The following is a 23,146-nucleotide window of genomic DNA, read 5'->3' on the forward strand; positions in this document are numbered from 1 at the left end:
CTCCGTTTCTGTCTACCACAACAACTAACAGACATGCGCACTTCACGTCATGGTAATAGTACAACAGTGACACCTACTGGTCATATTACTTTCACCTATCACAGCTCCCCCCTTAAGATGATTTCTCCAAACTAGAAAAATAACATTGTCTTTCTTGTACTAACACTTTAAAAGAAATAGCAAAGATACCAAATATCTTTGTATTGCTCACTTCACTGTCAAATTCACTCTATTTAATAGATTGACCCTCAACTGAACAATCTAAATAAACAACTGAACCATTTTCATATTATTGCTACATTACACCTGTCATACCACCCCCCCCTTTCAAAAAGTATAATCCCACAGTCCATAAAGCCACACACCTCACAAATCCAGCCTTATAGCTGGTTTACTCACTCTCCCTGAGCGAGTAACATTTGTCCCCGTGACAAGATTAACTGGTGTCTTTGGAGCTGGGGTGACCTCAGTGTCTCCATCCTCTTCCAGATCAACCCAGTCAGGACCCTTGCTGATGGATGTGAGTGTTTTGGGTGTGGCCAACAGATGACGCCTCTTCCTTCTGTATTTCCCACCTTGAGCTGTCTCCACTATGTAAGGCCTGGGAATGGAGCTGGGACTGTGGATGACAGCTGGCGTTGTCCGTTGTTTTTGTCCGTCCAATTTTTTGAGCACAGTGTCCCCTGGGCTCAACGGGGGCAGAATCCTCACTCCGTTCCTGTGGTTGTAGTAATATGCCTGCTTCTGTTTAGCTGTGGTATCGGCCTTTTTAATTTCATCTTCATTGGGCCAGTTTGGTTTCAGATTGTCCTGCAGAGTGAATAAAGTGGTCCTGAGTTTCCTACCCATAAGCAGTCGGCTGGACTGGCTCCGGTAGAAGCTGAGGGTTTGGCTCTGTATGTTCTTCCCGTCTTAGTATCCCTTTCGCTATCTGGACAGCCCTCTCTGCATGTCCATTGCTCTGAGGGTAGTGTGGGCTTCATGTTACATGGACAAAATCATAGTCCTCACTAAACTTCCTCATCTCTGCTGAAGCTAGTTGGGGCCCATTATCACCCCTCACACTTCAGGGATGCCATATCTTGCAAATGTAGCTTTCAGCTTAGCCACTACCTGACTGCGAGTAGTTGTTGGCAGATTTAGGATCTCCAGGTATCTAGAGTAATAGTCAGATGCTATCGAGTAGTTTTGTTTTTTTAAACTCGCATAGGTCTATGGCAATTTTCTGCCATGGCCGGGATGGGAGCTCACTTGACATTAAAGGGTCCTTTCTCTGTGTGTTCTTGTTTTCTCTACAGAATGCACACTGCTGTACTTTTGTTGTGATATGTTCTGACATTTTGGGCCACCAAACGGATTGGCTAGCTCTTTCTCTGCACTTAACTAGACTCTGGTGCCCCATCATGGATTCTCTCTAAGATTGTCTCTCTCATAACTGCAGGGATGACAAAGCAGCTCCCTCTAACGACTAAGCCCTCTAGCTCAGATAACTCCCCTCTCACCTGGTAAAAGACTCTGACTGTCTTAGGCACCTTCTCTGCATACTCAGGCCATCCGTGCCTGATGAAACCCAGTACTGCCTGGAGTTGCAGACCCTCGTCTGTGTTTTCTTTTATCTCCTTCATTCTCTGGGGTGTGGCTGGCATCTGGCACATGACAGCATCAATATGTGCCGCCACATCATCTTGGAAAGCTCCATCTCCAAAGCGCTGCTCCGGGCCTATCGAGAGAGCATCAGCCACTGCCAGCATTCTGCCTGGTACATATTCAGCTATGCCACTGAAGCGCATTAACCTCATTAACAGCCTCTGGCATCTGATAGGAACATTGTCCAAGTCTTTGCTGTTCATAAGAGGCACCAGAGGGTCATGATCAGTGACCAGCCTGAAGCTATCAATTCCGAACAGGTACTTCTCAAATCTTTCACAGGCCCACACGCTGCCCAAGCATTCCTTTTCGATTTGGGCGTACCTTGTCTCCGTGTCGCTTAGCCGCCTCAAGCAGTAGGCCACGGGCTTCCAGTGGTCTCCATGCAGCTGGAGCAGGACGCCTCCCAGCCCATAGCTGCTGGCGTCTGCTGACACTGCTGTAGGCTTGGTGACATCATAAAAGGCGAGCACGGGAGCGGTGGCTAGTGCAGCTTTAAGTTTGTGAAACGCTGTATGCTGTGCGGGCCCCCACACCCACTCCGTCTTTCCGTTCAGCAGCTCATAAAGTACCCGACCCACAGTGGATGGCTCCGGAACATACTTTGCCAGGTAATTCACCATCCCCAGAAATCTCTTGAGTTCCGTTACATTTTGGGGCTGAGGAAAGTTCTCTATTTCCGTCACTTTTTCTGGGTCAGGTCTGGTTCCTGTCTCATCGATGATGTGACCGAGAAAGCAGACTTGTGTCTGTTTGAACTTGCATTTAGCCTTGTTCAGATTAAGTCCTGCTGCTTCAATGACTTTCAGTACCTTGGCTAGGCACTGGTCATGGATTTCCTCAGTTTCTCCATGTATGAGGATATCGTCCATATACACTTCTGTGCCCTCAAGTCCTGTCAAAGTCTCTGCCATTTTCCTTTGGAAAATCTCAGGAGTGCTCATCCCAAATGGGAGCCTGGAAAAGGCATACCTCCCAAATGAGGTTATGAAAGTAGTGAGCCTCTTGCTGTCCTTGTGCAGGAGGATCTGGTAGAACCCGCTCGCTGCATCCAATGATGGGAACCACTTTGACCCGGCGAGCTGTGGCATTATTTCCTCCATAGTAGGTAGTATGTACTTTTCATGTTTCATTGCCCGGTTCAGCCTCCTGAGGTCTGCAAAGCAGCGGACCTCCCTCTTATTGGGTTTTAACACAGGCACCATAGCAGCGCACCATTCTGTTGGCTGGGTAACCTTTTCAATTATGCCTTCATTTTCCATGCGCTGCAGTGTTTTCTTAACCAGTGGCACTAGAGGCAAAGGTATTCACCTGGCTGTAAGCACTGCATATGGCTGCGTGTCTTCCTGTAGGGCTATTTTCACCGGTCCGTCTTCAGCAGTCCACGTGTTCCGAAAACGCCACTGACTTCCTCCACCAGCTTCACTAGGCCCATCGCTACAGCCTCAGGGTGGCCTAGTAGGGCGTTGCTTTCTCCTCTTATGACATACACAGGAAAGGAATACCGTTTCCCCTTGTAGCTGGTGGTGGCCTGAAACAGTCCTACGCAGCTGAGGTTTCCCCCTGGGCTTATGAAGTGTGTGTCAGGAAGTTGCAATCTTATTTTATTTTTCAGCGTTTTGAAAGTCCCTTGGCTGATAACTGTAGCATCGGCGCTCGTGTCAATTTTGAAAAGTACTGGAATGTCACATATAGTAAAACTAACAGTCCAGTCATCTTGACTTTTCTTACTGCCCACTTCTCCTAGGAAGTATAGCTGTTTGACTTCTTCTGTAATCTCTCTTACAGCTTTTGAGTGGTATGCCTGCTCCCAATGTCCCTTTTTATGACATTTATTGCACTTACTTTTCAATGCAGGGCACTTTCTCTCATTAGGGTGCCGAGGCTTGCTGCATCTCCCGCATTCCTCCACTTTGTGGGTTGCAGGGGTGCTGCTTCCATAACGCTGCTCGCCCTTTTTCTTTTGATGGCCTTCCCACCGTCGAACAACATTAATGTTAGCCAGTTGGGCCTCTGGTTGGTTGGATTGGAGACTAACCTGTTTAGTTATCTCCTCCGCCTGACGCACCTGTTCAATGACTTGTGTCAGCGTTAAGTCCACCATGAGTTGGAACCGCCATGAGAGCTCTTTGTCCTTTATGCCCACCACCAGGCGATCTCTGATGTGCTCGTCTCTCTTGTCCCTGAACTCGCAGCGTTCAGCCAGCTCGTACAATGTCCGGATGTACATCACCGCCGTTTCCCCTGGCTGCTGGCTCCGTTGGTAAAAACATGCTCTTTCATGTATGATGTTACGGCGAGGAACGAAGTAGTCGTCAACCTTTTCATAACGACGTCGTAATCCTTCTGTTCCTCCGCTGTTAAGCCGAAGGAACTGAATATCTTTTCAGCCTCACTTCCCACTGAATAAATTAGCGAACTCACTTGTATCTCCCCGTCATCCTTATCCAGCTTCGTAGCGAGCCTGAAGCGCGAAAATCTTTGTCTCCACTCCAGCCATTCCGCAGGGCAGTCAAACTTGAAATCGCTCGGCGGGTTAAACTTCGGCATGACTTCACGTTGCACTAACATGCAGACTACTCTGTCACCATGTAATGTCTGTAGAAGTGTCTTCTTGACATAAATAATACTTTTCGAATAGGATGAGCAAACTCCGTGAGTTCTTTTTAACAAGTGTAACTTTTACTAATGCTCGGCATGTTTTTATCCAGCACACTCCATTTCCGTCTACCTCAACAACTAACAGATATGCGCACTTCACGTCATGGTAATAGTACAACAGTGACACCTACTGGTCATATTACTTTCACCCATCACAGGGAGAACACGCAAACTCCACACAGAAAGGACCTGGAATGGCCTGGGGTTCGAACCCAGGACCTTCTTGCTGTGCGGTAACAATGTTAACCACTGGGCCACCATGCTGCTGTGAGCTTTATAAAACAGTAATATTTTGAAATCTGTTCTCACATGAACAAGAAGCAAGAGAAGAGACTTGTACAGTACAGCAGTAGTGCTCCTGTCTACGTGTGTGCATGAGGGTATATATGTAAATTTCTATGTTCATCCAGGCCAAGTTTTATAAGTGTGTTGTGTGTTTATATTTAGATATGTTTTGGTCTATCAGTGCTTTTATGCTTACTTGAGCGTATCCATCTCATGAGGCAGGTTGTAGCTTAGCAGGTGGTTGAAGCGACGCAGGTGGGACTCCCTGGTGAAGGACAACCTCATGACTTGGTTCAAGTACCTAGCAAAATAAAAACAAAAAGGATCTTAGGCACTCTGTGCAGAATAAAGGGATTTTAATAAAGCCCCTATTTTAATGCATGGCATGACTTGGCAGGGAGGGTCTTAGCATAACAAATCATCAGAAGACAAAGAGGGTGGGCATCAGGGTAGCGTAGCGGTCTATTCTGTTGCCTACCAACACAGGGATCGTTGATTCAAATCCCCGTGTTACCTCTGGCTTCGTCGGGCGTCCCTACCGAAACAATTGGCCGTGTCTGCGGGTGGGAAGCCATATTTGGGTATGTGTCCTGGTCGCTGCACTAGTACCTCCTCTGGTCGGTCGGGGAGGAGGGGGAACAGCGAACAGGGGGGAATAGCGTGATCCTCCCAGGCGCTACGTCCCCCTGGTGAAACTCCTCACTGTCAGGTGAAAAGAAGTGGCTGGCGACTCCACATGTATCAGAGGAGGCATGTGGTAGTCGGCAGCCCTCCCCAGACTGGCAGAGGGGGTGGACAAGTGACTGGGACGGCTTGGAAGAGTGTGATGATTGGCCAAGTACAATTGGGGAGAAAAAAAAAAGGGGGGGAGAAGAAGAAGAAGACAAAGAGGGCCTTTCTCTACTGTAGACTGCAGTACATATATATGGCTTAAATCCAAACATGATGGATAATCGCAAACCGACCATGATGGTATTCAGATTTAAGTTTAGTATCATACAAATGTTTAGTAGACGATCATTTAACATGTGGTTTCACTGAAGTCCATGCATACCCTGAGATGATTATTATTCACACTTTGATTACAGAACTAAGCTCTCTTTTGGTGTGCAAGTGATGGAAATATTTCAAAGTGCAGTATTTTTCCATGTAAAAAATGTGAAGGAAATCGTGCCCATTAATAATGGGTGTGAATTCATTGACTAATTTCAACCAAAGTCTTAGTGTGTTCCTGTTTGATTGAAATGATAGTCTTTGGATTTATGAATCAAACAAATTCAATCTATAAAATGTCAGAAAATACAACCCTGACTCTCCTTCATTTCGACAAACATTGGATTTCTGTAGTATGAATATCAAATAAAATTTTGACTTAACTTTGATTTCCATTTTCCAAATTCTCGTAATTGCCCAAAAATGATAACCACTAAAGAGTGGTTAGCATTTTTGATAACAACTCAGATTTTACAAAGGTATTCTACTAAATACTACTACTATGATACCAAATACATATCTGGGCTGGTAGATACAAGAAGATTGCTGTATATTATTTTTACATACACTGCACTAACCCCACTATAATGAAATGACTGCTTATTCGGAGGGTTGCAAAATGGTTGTATACGGGAACTGTGGTGCAAAGTTAAAGTGAAACAGTTGTGGACTGCGAGTAGCAGCCAGAGTGTCAGATGTAAAGATGGAGGCTGTTGCACACTCATTGCACCGCATTAAGCCAGCTAGGATTCACATATACTAGGATTCAGCTGGGATTGCCAGGGTGTGTACCCTGGCAAAAAAGTCCAATTTTAATATGAATTCCTGAATCAGATGGGTATGGTTACATGCAGCCCATGTATTTTTCGGAGGATTACATCAAAATGTACAGCATCTTCTCAGAATTGTGGACTATTAATTTGAAAGGTAGGTAATTTAAAAAAAAACAAAACAAAAACTGCACTATGTGTGAGCCCAACTCTCTGTTATGGTTTGTATAATATTTCAGACACGGTGTAGAATTAGTGTGTTTTTTGAAATTCAGACTTGTTGACTCCCCGCCCCCCCTTTTCTCCCCAACTGTATCCAGCCAATTACCCCACTCTTCCAAGCCATCCCGGTCACTGCTCCACCCCCTCTGCCGATCCGGGGGAGGGCTGCAGACTACCACATGCCTCCTCCGATACACGTGGAGTCGCCAGTCGCTTCTTTTCACCTGACCAGTGAGGAGTTTCACCAGGGGGATGTAGCGCGTTGAAGGATCGCGCTGTTCCCCCTCCCCCCTGAACAGGCGCCCTGATCAACCAGAGGAGGCGCTAGTGCAGTGACCAGGACACATACCCACATCCGGCTTCCCACCCAGACTCTGCCAATTGTGTCTGTAGGGACGCCCGACCAAGCCGAAGGTAGCACGGGGATTCAAACCGGCACTCTCCGTGGTGGTAGGCAGTGGAACACAGACCGCTATGCTACCCGGACGCCCCGACTTGTTGACTTTTGAACAAAATATACGCATGTAGACTGCTGGGATAGGGGCTCCAGCCTCCCCGCGACCCTGAGAGCGGGATAAGCGGTTTGGATAAGGGCTGGATGGATATATGCATGTACTTACTTCTCCATGGTTCCAAACAGCCACTTGGGTTCCTTGTTGAAGGGCATCCTCATGCCATGGAACTTGGCCATCTTCTCTGCCACCTCCGCCGAGATGCAGGGGTCACTTAATTCACACGTGTCGAGTTTACGGCTCTGAAGTTTTAACAGATAATCAACAGATTATTTGATATATATGAAAAAAAAACCCCCACTGGGCTCTATGAGGCTGTGTTTCTTAAGCTTAGGCCGGATCCACAGTGGATCATACCCATGTCTAGTAGGTCGGAGAGATTGTACATTTCAGTCAGTTTGGCTTGCTTAGAATAAACTGAAATCCTCAACTTAAAGTCAAAAGTCAAAACAAATCTTATGACCATTTGCCACACACCAATATAACGACATTCTGTACTATACATGAAACATTACACAGTTAAGTTGCATACAATAGTATGTTACGAGCTCTTTTTATTTATAAAAATACAGCACACATAATAAGCCGTAATATTCAATATGAATCTGTAATGGATGAGAAGCACTGATGTTACTGAGTCCAAGCAAGTAAGCACTTGTAGTCATTTAGTACACGTAGGCCGCCTGTCCACCAGAGAACTATAAAAAGGTGTTTCCTGTAATTTTGTATTGTTTCTTATGAAAATGTGACACTTTGCGTGTTCAACAATGCGGGGGGGTCTAAAACCTTTTTAGATCTTTGCGGCACTGCAGCAGTGACTAATTTGTACACCAACCCGCACGGGACATTACATGGCAGCGAAGGGGCCACGGTGACCCATTTGTTCCCATGTAATTTTCTTTTTTTCTCCCTCTCTCTAGTTTTGGGGAATTAAGTCATCAATAGGGCTTGAAAGGTTACCAAATCCAGCGACAACACTGCCATGTTGGCGACAGCGCTTACACGCAGCCTCACCGTAAGAGGAAATATGGTACGATCCATCCGAGGGGAACTCGCAGGGGATTGAAAGTAACGTCTGCTTTCGCGTTCAAGTGTCACAAGCCTTTGTTAAAACAGGTTTATCTTTAGAGCCCTTCTATCAACTTTCTATGAATTTTCTTTGCTCCCCCCCCCTCCCCTCCATTGAGTATATGTGTCAGTGAGTGAGCGAGTCTCCTGGTCCATGCTCTGCACCTAAACAAATACAGAACATGCACTGGTTCATAAACCAACGGCCTGTAAAAATGGGCTTCTTTAAAAAGAACTTTCACTGCCTCGAACAATAGAGAGCGACATTCCAGTGGTCTGGCTGGATCCTGTTGCATCCAAATAGGCAGATAATGTTTTTTCCTTCTTGTGGAAAATGAATTGCATAACACTTTATCATTTAACTACAGGAGAGCAGATGTTTTATGGTTAATTAATTCCCTCTCAACATCCATTAATCATGCGCCAATGAGCAGACACGCACACACACACACACAATTGTATTGGAAATAATCTTTACTTTGATCCACATGCTTTATTTGAACTTTTACTGCTGCATGCCTAACCTCGGACCGTTCGCCTTACCCCAACCTAAACCTTACGAAACGCCTTGCCTTAACGCAACCTTCGTGAGGGCGAGCCAAAGGTTAGTTTATCAAATTCAAATTGGTCCACAAAAGTGTAGAAATAAACAAACAGCCACAAACGCAGATGCATACAGACCGTTAACAAATAAAAAAACAGATCCCTTGGTAACTCACAGGGACGTACTGCTCCAGTCGGCCCTGAGGGAAAATTCCATAGAGTTTAGGTCCGAGCTCCCTCTCAGCCAAAATGGCAAACATCACACTCTCCAGGATCATGGCCTCTGCCCCCTGAAATCACACACACACACACACACACACAACACGAATTAAAAGCTGCCATAGTACAACACTTAACCGCTGAAGTTCATCCCATCTATGATGTTAATTGCGCGTAAGAAACAAGACAAAGAGAATTTCCTGGTCGCAGTGTGTGAAAACGTGAATCCTGTAGTGAGAATTGCACTGAGAGCCATTGTCTCGTGATCGGCACCAACCCCCGAGCGAACGTCTCAAAGGGAGAGGGGGGGAGGAAGGAGGAGGGCAGAGCAGGAGACGGTAAGTACGGCTGTTTAGGGTTTGACGGGTTCATCTGTTGTCGTGACGGGCGATGGCGAGGGGAGAGAGAGAGAGAGAGAGAGAGAGAGAGAGAGAGAGAGAGAGAGAGAGAGAGAGAGAGAGAGAGAGAGAGAGAGAGAGAGAGAGAGAGAGAGAGAGAGAGAGAGAGAGAGAGAGAGAGAGAGAGAGCACAAGAGGCGAATTGTACTTTCCGGGCAGAGACGGCCCAGTGAGCACAACCGTCACCGCTGATGCTCCCGAAGCCGAGAAGACAGCTTTGCCTTTCTCCTTTTTTGGACAAACACGTGCACACGCACACAAAGCACATGCAGACAACCCGCACCAACACATACACAGCGGCGCGCGCAAACGCACACGCAGCTGGGAGCTTAACCGGAGCCAAGGTTGCCGGGGAAATGCAACCTTGTCGCCCGCTGAGCCAATCACGTGTGCCCAGGAGCCTGAAAGGGAAGTTGCTCGGAGGCTGTGTGAGCCATACACTGTGTTCACTCTGCTGTGGTTGGAAGGCTAATGACTGGGCTCGGTACCAATTAGGATGAAGGTCACCGGGGGTGAAGCGGGATCATTAGCGAATTAGCCGAACAAGGGTAAATGAGGTGCGTTACTGAACTGATGCCGATCCGCAGAACAGTCGCCGGTGCTCACCGAGACGCCGCGCATCACCGACATTGTTTCGCAGGGCCTCCGACAAGGATGTAAAGCAACGTTTTGCTTAAACGGTCCCACTGAATGTGTACACGTCACTCTCATTCAAGTTGGGTCAGGAAGTTTTTGTGGCTTCTTTGTGAGGAGAAGCCATCTAGAATGCAAATGAGAAGTAGGCTTAATCTCTGGTGACATTCTAGGTTTGAGGTTGGTTTTTTTTTTTTTCTCACTTCCTTTTTAAAGCGTCAAATTGAAGCTGCAGGGGAATGTTCTGGCAAGTTGACATGCACACACACATGCAAACCCTCTCTCTCCCTCCCTCCCTCCCTCTCTCACACACACACTCTCACTCACCCAACTCACTCATCAGCACTACTGCACTTTCACTGGCCCTGGGTTTTACTCATGTTTTTATATTTAGCTTGGGTGAATTAGATGTGTATTCTATGTATCATGGCTGCGCATAATGATTACCTAATCATGGCCATGACTGTGCTGATTGTCTGTGGTTGCTGTATTTGTTTCGTCTGTCCACTGCACAAACGAAGTTCCTCGTGGAGAATAAAGTCATCCCAATTGAATTTTGAAATTGAAAAAGCCTTCATTCTTAGTTACTTCTTCATTGACTAGATTAACGAATATTTTCACTGGAAGTTATTTTATTTCAAACAGATCGAATTTGTGGAACCGATCGAACCGACCCTAACAAATCTAGATCTATCAAAGATAGCGAAACGATAACGGGCTGTCATCATTGTGTCAATGCGTAGATTATTTTACATGCAAGCAAGGATTGGGCGCATTTCGGGTGCAATAATCAAGACCCGCGTAGCTATTGAACTACCCCGCTACTTTCGGAGTATTTTAACAGTCACCTGACAGCACATTTTAGTACACGCCCCCCTTTTTAAGGTGCCATAAGTAAATGCATTAAGACAACATTCTTGTCACTAAGCAAGATGTCGAGAAGTCTAAGCATGCTTCTACAAGTCTACAACCCAACATTTCACAGAAGTACCTCTATACCTATGTGAGCTCTTCTCTGGTCTACAAACTTACTCTGATGTGGAACAGGCTTGTTTAAATGGCTGTGAACAAATCAGCTACACACCATAACGTAATCTGAACGGAACAAAAACGGATCACTTCATGGCTCTCAGTCCTTGAACTCAGGTCAGTCACTCTGGTCTTGCAAAATGAAAGGACATTTTGCATGACCTTACATGCAAAATGTCCAAAAGCTGAAACAGCTGATCACCAGTGCGACTGTCGCTAACTTGGCCACAACAGGCATGTAGACTTAGCTACGTTGTGGTGTGCATTGAAATTAGACCAAATGGAATGATAGCAAACAACATCGTTTAAACAATTTCCTTTTGCTTAGGAAGTGGACTTGACTTCAGGTCCTTAAAAAGAAAAAAAAAGCAATAATTTTGTCAAATTTTTTTTTCTTTTGGACTTTCTGCCCCTTTCCTCGCCAATTATACCCGGCCCATTAACCCACTCTTCCGAGCCGTCCCGGTCGCTGCTCCACCTCCTCTGCCAATCCGGGGAGGGCTGCAGACTACCACATGCCTCCTCCAATATATGTGGAGTCACCAGCCGCTTCTTTTCACCTGACAGTGAGGAGTTTCGCCAGGGGGGACGTAGCGTGTGTGAGGATCACGCCATTCCCCCAAGTTCCCCCTTCCCCCTGAACAGGTGCCCCGACTGACCAGAGGAGGTGCTAGTGCAGGGACCAGGACAAATACCCACAGCTGGCTTCCCACCCGCAGACACAGCCAATTGTGTCTGTAGGGATGCCCGACTAAACCGGAGGTAACGCGGGGATTTTGATCCGGCGATCCCCTTGTTGGTAGGCAACGGAATAGACCGCCACTCTACCCGGACGCCCTTTGTAAACAAAATGTAGGTTCACATTCTTTACTTCCAAGATAATTTTGCACAGTTCTTTGCTTTACAAGATAATTGAACTCAACGTGAAGTACTATTGAATCTCTCCACTCAATATATGATCACATCTCGACCTATTTGTGTCACGTATTCAAGGATTATGTGGACCTCAGCACATTAGCAGGCATTAAGCTAGTCTATAGACTGCACCTGAAAGCCACACCTGGACGGTAGGAGCTGAAAAGCTACTCGGCATCTGTACTAATGATAAAGTAGAAAGAACGAGCTATAGAAAAAAAGATTAAAATAATGCAAATCTGAAAAGCATATCTTCAGGATAGCGTGCAGTATATTTTATTTAATGTTGCGGCTATCTGCTTATAGATGCCACAAGGCCATGTTATGTAATATTTTCAGCGTGCTGATTACATGCAGCTTAAAATATCCTCAGTGAGCAATCCCCAGAACCATTTGCAGACACATACTATCAGTCATCAGGTTAGCTGGAAGACTGTATGCAAAGCAGAACAGTAGTTTACAGACACATAGCTCTACAGCCACATGGTGGCGTTTTATTAGATAAGCCACGACACGATCATATCATACATTATAATAATTACGACATTCATCAAATACATAAGAGCTCAATTTCTGGGCTAGCTGGCTCAAGGTTACTCCCGCCTGCATGCAGACTGACCTACATCTAAGAGCCTTTTATGACATGTATGTTTCTACATACCAAAAACACCCTATTAATGATTAAGTATCGCAGAAAATAATCTAGTCGCTGATCGTTGGTGAATGAATTACTTTTAAGTATGATATTTCAAACATGCAGGGAGTTCAACATCTACAGAGGCAGCAGAATATACTAATGAACGTATGCACTTATTTCAGACATTTCTGTGATAGCTGTTAACTTTGTTCTTGTGGAGTGTGCAGTCATGTTATAGTACTAGCAATGATAAGGTACTAGTCAGTATATTTATTTATAGAAGTTTACTTTTACATTAACAATGTTCATGAATACTATCAGTGTGCCAATACTAGGTTGTAGGTATGAGGCTACACATAAGTTACATGCCTGTCTCTTACCAGTTTAGCTAAAGGCCGTTGAAATTACTGGCTTTATGCAACATGCTCTCTTAAGAGACAATGCTATACTCTGCCAATGCGTAACCTGTTATAGTTAAGCTATGTAAAAAGACTGTGCTGACCATAAATTGAGTTTTAAATCTCTACATCCAGGCTATGAGTGTTCAATGCATGTGACACAAGAAGTCAATAACCGACTGGTTGGCAGCATGCCATTCACCTCAATTTCCTGTGACCTACTTTTAATACCCAGGATGGCATGGCAGTTTGTGTGATTGAGCTTACGGTCTCTGCCAAGTCTTTCCACCCTTTCAAAAGTAAATTATTATTGACCGTTCAATAATTCCACCATATATACACACACCAAAGAATTTCAATATTTATTGGAACTGCCGTTTTTGTCCAGGAAACAGAAACTTCCTCTTCCTCTGAGGTATTCTATTTGAGGGTCAACTTCCTGTTCGTAACTGCCTCTCGGATTGTTGGGGCTTCATTTTAACATGTCCACGAGGGCACCAATCGGGGTTTCTGACAGAATATATGAACAAGTTCCACCTGGCCATTTCAATCCTTTTTAATTGTTAATTAAGGCACCAGATCACCGTTCCCGCTCTGACATGTTTAGTTACTGGCGCTGGACTGGACTATTACAGCTGGTATCCTGTGTATACGGATTGCCAACCACGTCTGCGCTGACCTTAATTCTCATTTATTCCATTAGATGTGTCCAAAGGATGCAGATTATGCCAGACAGAACTGTTCAGAACTATCGTTACTAATTAGAGAACCTATGGCAAGGGACAAAATATAAGGCAAAGGAAATGAGGGCTCCAGTCCGCTATTGCATTTTTGTGCACTTTAAAGGTTGTTTAGGCTACGGTGATTAGTCTACGAAGAGCAGCAAGTGTTAGAGAGTCAAGTTGATGTTAAGTATGTTAAGGGATTAGTTAGTAATTGGATATACCGTGGCCAGACAGTATTGTTAAAGTAGAAGGACTGAGGTGAGCTTAACCAAAGACAATGGCATGACATCACTTTTTTATTTTTATTTATTTTTTTGCGTTTACTGCAATACATGGGTGAAGTAGGAGAGTTGGTGCTCAGGACTAACAGTTATTCTTCAGTGACTGTTGAAGAAATGATGCCTGAATGATGACAATAGCTGACTGATGACCTAGACTGAATCACATGACCGACCGGGTGGAGTGAGTCAGAATGTTAAGAGTCAAGATTCAGGATCACATGATGACGTGGAGGGTCGAGGAGTTTCTATGTCACTCGGCATAAGCTCAAAGTACTCTGGACAACCTACATAGGAATTGACTTCATGCATGCTCAATAATCCAGGTAAAAAAAAAAAAAAATCACAGAAAGTTGAATCAGTTCATCTGGACACAATGTTTATTGAGAGAAACGTTTCATCACTTATCTAAGTGACCTCTTCAGTCTCAACCGAGTGCAAGTATGCCAAGCCTTATAAACAATAGAGTTGTGTAACGACCGAAAACAACGACTGGCGTCGTATGCAAATTGCGTGACTTTGCAATGACAATGTGTACTATTCACAGAGGATTTGGGGAATGGTTGCAATCACAGCATTGTATGACACAATGTACAATATCTTACATGCCATACATAATGCTGTGATTGGGCTAGCTAACTGCTAGCCCATGCAGACTGGCAGTTCCGACAGTCATCTTGGCTGGTGTTCACTCTCCTGGACAGTGATTTTTAAAAATGTTTATTTTAGATAAATGTGTTGGTTTGGATATTTGTGTCGTCGTAGTTCTTGTAGTTTTTGGATGTGTTTTTCTTGTGTTTCACTGCTGTGGGCTGTGCATAAGTGCATGAAATGACATATAAAGTGTTTCTGATTCTGATTGTAACCATTTCCTAACACTGTGAATAGTACACGTTGCAATGGAAAAGTCACAGCAATTTAAATATGAAAATGATCGTTGGTTTCAGTCGTTATGCCACTGTATTGTTTATAAGGGTGCGGATATCTGCAGTCAATTGAGACTGAAGAGGTCACTTTGACGATACGTGTCCAGATGAACTGATTCGACTTTCTGTGATACATAGGAATTGCCACTTTAAATGTCAAATTATTCTTAACCCCCCCCCAAAAAAAAACAAACCTTTGCTGGTAATGGACTTGTTTCAAAAGACTGTCTAGTATGTAAAATAAAATTATCAAATTATTTCACCTGGTTTCAAGTGGGCTGGAATCAGTGCGTTAATCAAGTTTACTCAAGCACAGTTACAAATGAATGGTCTCAACCGAATTACATCGCCGACTGTGTGATCATGCCATGGAGTTGTATTCGTTTCTGCTGATGCATTGAGCTTCAGGTTGGAAGCTGAAGACAGCTGCTAAATCTGAGATCCCGAGCGCTAGAAGGGGAGTCACTTTCAGCAATTCCGAGAATTTCTCTCAAGGCACTGTCACCTCAGGAGTTCTCACAACTCAGCCATAACAAGACCGATATGAACAAAGCGTTCAACATGCACAACATTAGACTTTTTTTTTAGGGGGCAAAGAACATTTTCAGACTTCAGGTATCGGCCACTTGAGATGGCTATGCCGTTATGTTTACAGAAACAGCTGGGTAGACGTGTTGACCCCTTGGGCAAAGAAACATATGGTTGCGCCGTTAAGTTACTTACTTGGAAGTGATTTTCTTTGTTTGACTGTCGGGAGTCCCCTTTATTACAGGACATCTATCAACAAAAGAAAAAGGGAAGAACTATCCGTGAATACTTGCGAATCTGCCAACATTATCAAAACCTCACCACCCCCTACTGTGTCGACAAAACAGCGTGAGTTCAAATACACACATTTTGTAATAACATGACATTCCACTGAGCTGTACATATTCACCGTGCCCCCCCTGACTACCTGCATAATGCAATAGCCGGAGAGCGAGAGGGAGACAGCAAAAGATGCAGGTCAGATAATACAGAGAGATAACAGATAGATCACCTCTAAGGAGTCAAGATATAGGTGAAAATATTCTCTTTCCTCAGGACTTGTAACGGAGCATTGCGCAACTGCAATATTCTTATTAAGGTTGGTTAAATATCACAGAGAACAAATTGTCCTTTAACGATGACACATCTAGGTTTCTTAATCACATGAGCTTTTTGACAAGATGCCACTTCTTCTTAGGCTGTTCTGGCCTGACAGAGACAGGAGCCCGTTACCTTGGTGAAGGAGACGGTGTCTTTGCTCTCTCTCAGACATCCCTAGCAATAAAAGCCAACTGCTTATACATCCATTAGCAATTACACAGACATTAGTTAATACTTAATTTGGAAAACATCAGACCTGGGGTTAATACTTACATGAAAATGAATCACTAAGTGCCTGACTGCATATTTCAAGACCAAGAAACCAGTCAAGGTTCAAAGATATAGTAGACTATATCTGCAGGCCATGGCCATGAATAACACAAAGAGTCAACTTTTGTCTTTCTTTTGGGTCTTAGGGGCGTTTCTTTCTATGGCTTATCACTTTGTGGTAGAACAAACAGACAGCATGTCCTATAAACAATGCCTGTAAACTATGAAATTCCAGCACTCCACCGATTAGAATATGTTGTTTTCACAATGCTTGCGAAAATATTTTGATGTCGGTCGAATCAACGCGTCCAATACTCGCAAGTGAACTCAGCCCAGCCTGGCCTCTAACTGCATCGTCTTAAGACGGGGATGGACTGCATTAGCATTCGTTCAGAATGCGTCCGCCCTTGTTGGCTTAAGTATAATGAACTCTGGACACAAAGCCACGCCATCTTGTGAGATAAAACATGACTCTATCATCACGTTAACTGTCTCCACTGTGAGGCCACACAGATGTACTTTATCTACAGGCTTCTGTACACAGTCTGACACAATAGGCTATCACCGCTCAAAATGACATGGACGCGACGTCGTTGCAGGTTGCTAAAGCGGTGTTTTCGGCTTAAGAGAGCTGAAACGCTGGAGAGTTATCTTCCACACTGTCCGCTCATTACAAACTTGGCTGATGTCTCATACTTTAGACTCACAAGACAGACAGGAGTCAATTTTTTTTTTCAATACTTTTTCTCCACACTGTATCTACCCAGGCAGATGGCTGGGTTCTGCTATGTGTGCATGTTACTTCTTGTAGTAGGCTGAGATTTCAGGGATCTCATACTGTACCGTGTTTGTTTGGTGGATTCACCTGGGAACAAGAGTGCTCAAGGCACGCTCCTTTGGGGAAGCCTACGGCAAAGAACACATGCATGTACAGCCATGGGGGTACATCACCGCACACAACAACGGCGAACATGCAGAATCACACAAGCTCACACACACAAAAGCAATAGGCCTACATATGGGTATGCACTCACATAAGCACATGGTCTGCAGGCACACAATGAACACATTCTCTCACACAGTTTGATTTACTGTCTTGCTGTTTGTTCCTGTCGTAAGAGACCCAAGATAGTTAACACCTTTGTGAACTTTAACCCCAGTTCAATAACTCATCGCTGCAATATTGCGGATAATCAAAACATCTGCGTAGATTTAGTTAAGAGGACAATCACTGTTGATGCCTCTAGCAGCATCGTTTCTTCTGCAATATGGCAGAAATCTTGAAAAAAAAAAAGAGAAGAAGAGTAAAATAATCTCTGCATAAACTCAGCGAAAATTGGCTTAATAGTGACTTTTGCATTAGGAAAACTGTGCATATTTCTGCTGCTAGAGAGAAGCTTGACAGCTTCGCTGTGCACCTGTAAGATCGCCCCGTAAAGGCGCAGGAGGACGCTCCTGGGTTCGTCCCCGACGCTCTCCAGGCTGTCGGGGAGGGCACAGAGGAAGAGCTTGTTGCTAAGACCACCCCTGTTGGAGAGATAGGGAAGATGATGGGGGGGGGGATGATGGGGGGCAAAAAACACACACATACGTTAGAACAGTGTTTCTCAACCGGGGGTCCGCGGACCCCTAGTGGTCCGTGGTGTAATTGCAAGGGGTCCGTGAAAATAAAATATCTTTAAAAAAAAAAGATCCTATGACATTTATAGAAATAGGATTATTTTACTCAAATGTGACTGAGACCTTTATCTACCTAAACTATAAAGGGTAACAGGACTTTTTTCTCTAATTACATCTGTTTCACAAGTGTAATTTATTGTATTTTAATAAGAGATCTCGCTCCCGTTTGCATTGTTAAAAGTTACTGCATAAAAATGCTGTTGTTACATATATCTGAAAGTTACTGAATACATATTCTGTTTTGTTACATATATCTGAAAGTTACTGAATACATATTCTGTTTTGTTACATATATCTGAAAGTTACTGCATACATATTCTGTTTTGTTACATATATCTGAAAGTTACTGAATACATATTCTGTTTTGTTACATATATCTGAAAGTTACTGAATACATATTCTGTTTTGTTACATATATCTGAAAGTTGCTGCATAAGAATTCTGTTTTGTTAACTATATCTAAGTTACAACTGAAAGCTCTTATTTTTGCCCCAAAGAGTGAATAAATGCTATAATGCAATTTAAAATGCAGTTTCTACTGTTTCTATCAAATTGCAACCCCCCTCCCCCAAGATCAGGTGGAGGGGTCCTCAGGGTAGATCAAAAATACGCAGGGGGGTCCAGGACCCCAAAAAGGTTGAGAACCACTGCGTTAGAAGATATAAAGGGGAATGAGGAGGATTAACAAAAAACAAAACAAAAAAGGGGGGGCGTGTGGGTCACCACAGGCGTCTGTTATTGGCGTGGCAGCCTTGCGGTATCTGCGTAGCCGATTCCCATTATTTACGCGTAGGGAAGCGTATCGGAATACAACGTAACGATGTATCAGAACAGAAACAGGCGAAATTACGTCACAGCGATCGATCGCGCTCAACGCAAAAACCCGGTGGCGTTGTCGATTTCATCGGTGCGGCTGCGTTATTTCAAATCAAGGATAACGATAATACTACACCCCGGTTAACCACCCACTTATACGGTCAGGCTTTGGGGGGTGGGGGTAGTGGTGGTGGTGGGGGGGGGTTATACAAACAGATATCTTGGGTTTAGCCGAATTGATGCGGATTCATCGTCAGCAGCAACACAATAATAATCATAATAATAATCAATAAGAGCGAAGCACAGGCTACCTTATGATGGTGATTTGAAAATCGTCCGCGGGCACGCGTTTCCACGCGCCGTGGAGAAACTCCCTGCACCACAGATAGGCCTTGCGTTTGGTCTCCAGATCTGGCTGGTCAGGTCGGACGATGTCCTTGCAGTCATCGTCGGTGTCTGGCTGGACCTGCAGAGCGTTCTCGGTGACCAGGAGACCCAGAGACATGGACGGGGAAGAGGAGACCCCGTTGATGAATTTGGTTTTCATGTTGGGGAAAGATGTACCCGAGTCTGGACGTGTCCCCCCTCGTATGAACAAAACAAATGGCAGCTAGAGGTGATCTTCGGGATCGGGTCGTCGAGATGTGTTGGCTCACCAAGCAGCGGCTCTCTACTCTCTCTCTCTCTCTCGAAAAACCACAAAAGAAGAAGAAGAAGATGGCCCGCTGAGGCGCACAACCACTCGAGGTGCTTTTATTCGGATTCGGGGATTGGCGGAGCTCACTGTCGAGACGCCACACGGCAACAGCGTCGGGGTTCAGACAGGGCGCTCACTGGCATCGAATGAATCAAGTCAACGGGGGACTCGGGGGTTTATCTGGCCGGGGCGGAGGGGGGAGGTGGCGCTACGTCACGCTGCCGCGCCCTCCCTCCCGCCGCGATTGGACGGCGTGGACACAGCCCTGCGGGAAACAACGGAGACGAACAAGAGCGCCCCTACTATCAGGGGGAGGGGGAGGGGGAGGGGGAAGTATGGGCAGGAAAATACGTTTATATGTTGCTCTGTTCTATTATATGCCCCCCCCCCAAAAATGAAGGATTTGACCATGATTTGTTAAAGCTTGCCACCTGTTAGCAGTCTTTTGAATAGTACACCGCAATAGTGTCATTTTGCACGTGTAACAAGCAGTGGCGCCCCCAGAAATGCTTCATAGGGGGGGGGGGCGAATGGGGCCACTGAAAATCTTGGGGTGGCACACCAAAACCAAAAGCCATGACTGAATTTCGGGAATTCTATGCTGCTGTTGTTAGTATACTGTATAGGCTAGTGGGAAACTGTCAATATCAGAGTTAAGAAAAATATACATTATTGGTTTAAATGAACAGCACCTAATGCAAGATATCAGATAGAAGCATATTATGCATAATCAGAAGCATATTCTGCATATGCGACTCGTGGCTGGGGGGGGGCCAGGGATAGTATCAGGGTGGCCGTGGCCACCCCTTGGGGGCGCCACCGGTAACAAGTGCATGGGCAAAAAAACAACAACACACCAAACAACAACAACAAAACAGCAATTCTTTTGCCCTACACTTACGTTTCAAAGAAATATTCTGTGCTTGACCATCCAATTTCTCATGGAAGCTTCAAAGAACGTTATAAAATCTACCCGAATGCAGCAGTATTTACAAGCTTTCGATGTGTCGTCGTTTAAAGAGGATACGAAGGAAAGCGACACAGTTGAATCCATTGGCGGAATCCTGTCTGATGATGAAACAGGAAGTGAAACAGACGGTGACAAAGAAAACGACAACAACTGTATCCCAGCGCCTCTTACAAGCCTTTTTTTTACCCTACTGCCACAAGGATGGATGATGATGAACTTGCTGAACACAACAAACAGCTTTACAAGGATTATGTTGAAGCAAATTACCAGAAATCATATGACAATTTAGGTCAGCTGACACAACAGCAGGCTGCATCATCAGTGTGGATGCTCCACAGAGCTGGCAGAATCACTGCTTCAAGATGTCACCAAGTATCAAGGATGCGAGAAAGCAAGTCACTTGTTAAAAGCTTTATGTAGTATGACGCATCATCCCATTCAAACTACATAGACTATGGACGGGAGATGGAACCAGTTGCTTGAGATTTGAAGTTGTGGAATCAGGAAATCATGAAAATTTCAGTTATGCAACAAAGAGAGAGAGAGAAAGAAAGAGAGAGAGAGAGAGTTACTGAAGTAGGATTGCAGATAAATGCTGAAACTCCATACCTAGGGGTCTGTGAATGTTCTCATTCATCCAGGTCATGGTCATCCAAAGGAGTTGAATGAAGTGCAACTGGACTTGGTATATATCCGTGAAGACGTTTCGCCTCTCATCCAAGAGGCTTCCTCAGTTCGTGCCTTTCTGACTAGACCAAGCTAGTCTGACTGCCTGGTGATGAAACTCAGATATTTATCCTCTTTGGAGGCGTTGTCAGAGCTATAGATGTCCATGGCTCTCATACCTAGGGGCATCTCCTGATGGATTAGTTAGCTGCCATTGCCATGGGACAGGGGTATTGGCGATAAAGTGCCCCTACACTTATAAAGATGGCTCGAGTGGTTGGGTTAATGATCCAAATTTCCCCATTCAAACTGATAATTTACTAATGAAGAAGGATCATCAGTATTACAGCCAGATCCAACTTCAAATGGACATCTGCATTGTCCAGTTTGGATATTTCTTTGTATAGTCCTCAGCAAACAATCAAGATCTACTTAGCATGGTTGGCAGAAATGAGGATTTTATTCAAACATTAAAAGTCAGTTCTTTTGGGAAAGTTTTTTTTAGTTTACTTTGCTAGAGATTGTCAGCAGAAAGATGGATGTCAGCTAAATCAATGATAGTGTCACGTATCAGGAAAGAACCCAAAAGTAGACGGGACAACCAGGTAAGGGAAGAATCAAGTCTTTATTGAAGTAACTGATCTCAGGGGTAGAGCAGGAGTCGGCTCAGTGGCAGGTAGGCAGGCAGGCAGGCAGGCAGGCAGGCAGGCAGAAGTCCACGAAAGGCGACGTTCCAGCGAAGACTGGACCACAGTGGAGGCTTTTTAAGGGTGATGATCGCGTTGATGTCAAGGGAGAGCGGCTGACTGCTTTGATGGCCAGCTGGTGTCAGGGGCGAACGCTTTGATGTCAAGGGCGAGAGGCTGATTGCTTTGAAGTCAAGGGAGAGAGGCTGTGACGGGGGGGGGGGGGGTCAGCAGGTGTCAGGGGCGAACGCTTTGATGTCAAGGGCAAGAGGCTGTGACAGCGAATGCTTTGATGTCAAGGGCGAGAGGCTGTGACAGTACCCCCCCTCCGAGGGGCGCCACCGGGCGACCTACCAGACCCGTCAGGGTGTGTCCTGTGGAAGTCCCGGATGAGGTTCGCGTCCAGGACCAGGCGACGAGGGACCCAACACCTCTCCTCTGGGCCATATCCCTCCTATTCCACGAGATACTGCAGGCCGCAACCGCGGCGACGACAGTCCAGGAGACGACGAACGGTGTAAGCCGGGTGATCGTTGATCATACGAGGAGGTGGGGGCGGGGGGACCGGAGGAACTAGAGGGCTGGTAGAGACAGGTTTGAGGCAGGACACATGGAAGGAAGGGTGAACCCGGAGTGTGCGGGGCAGCTTCAGACGAACCACAGAGGGGTTAATGACTTTGACAATGGGAAAGGGACCAATATACCTGGGGGACAGTTTCTTAGCGTCCGATCTCAAGGGTAGATCCTTGGTAGAGAGCCATACCTGGTCACCGGGGGAGTAGTTCGGAGCAGGGGTGCGATGACGATCCGCCAAGCGCTGGTAACGGCCGGAGGTCCTGAGCAGTGCAGCACGGGCCCGCCGCCAGGTCCGACAGCACCGACGGACATGGGCCTGGACAGACGGAACCAGAATGTCTACCTCTTGAGAAGGAAAAGGGGAGGCTGATAGCCGTAAAGGCATTGAAAAGGGGACAACCCAGTAGCAGACGATGGCAGGGTGTTATGGGCATATTCTACCCTGGGGAGTTTTGAGGACCAAGAGGATGGGTTGGCAGACACCAGACAGCGGAGAACCGTCTCCAATGCCTGGTTGGCCCTCTCGGCCTGGCCATTGGTCTGAGGATGGAAACCCGATGACAGGCTGACGGTGGCACCGATGGCAGAGCAGAAAGCCTTCCAGACAGCAGAAGTGAACTGGGGGCCACAGTCAGACACTATATCACGGGGAAGACCGTGGACCCGGAAAACCTCCCTGACCAGCAGATCCGCACTCTCTCGGGCCGAAGGTAGTTTAGACAAGGGCAAAAAGTGAACAAATTTACTGAAGCGATCAACAACAGTCAGTACAACGGTGTTACCGTCGGAGGCGGGCAG

At 45.5% G+C, this 23,146-nt stretch overlaps 1 protein-coding gene across 4 annotated transcripts in view; it reads right to left on the minus strand.

Moving 5' to 3' along the window:
- chka (choline kinase alpha) overlaps positions 1–19,578 on the minus strand; it is a 36,048-nt gene extending 16,470 nt beyond the window's left edge. For 2 of the 4 annotated variants that reach the window (XM_056281448.1, XM_056281449.1), the window contains exons 1-6: positions 19,065–19,578; positions 17,676–17,784; positions 15,583–15,636; positions 8,878–8,991; positions 7,199–7,332; positions 4,790–4,894 (exon numbers count right to left, since the gene is read on the minus strand). In XM_056281448.1, coding sequence (XP_056137423.1) covers positions 4,790–4,894; positions 7,199–7,332; positions 8,878–8,991; positions 15,583–15,636; positions 17,676–17,784; positions 19,065–19,300 — 752 coding nt within the window. In that variant the 5' untranslated portion in view covers positions 19,301–19,578. Of the gene's footprint in view, positions 1–4,789; positions 4,895–7,198; positions 7,333–8,877; positions 8,992–15,582; positions 15,637–17,100; positions 17,421–17,675; positions 17,785–19,064 lie in introns of those variants that run through there. The other 2 variants (XM_056281451.1, XM_056281450.1) reach the window with 2 other exon arrangements.
- Positions 19,579–23,146: the final 3,568 nt, after the last annotated feature.

The sequence above is a fragment of the Lampris incognitus genome, chromosome 6 (assembly GCF_029633865.1).
Source record: "Lampris incognitus isolate fLamInc1 chromosome 6, fLamInc1.hap2, whole genome shotgun sequence".
Classification (NCBI taxonomy): domain Eukaryota; kingdom Metazoa; phylum Chordata; class Actinopteri; order Lampriformes; family Lampridae; genus Lampris; species Lampris incognitus.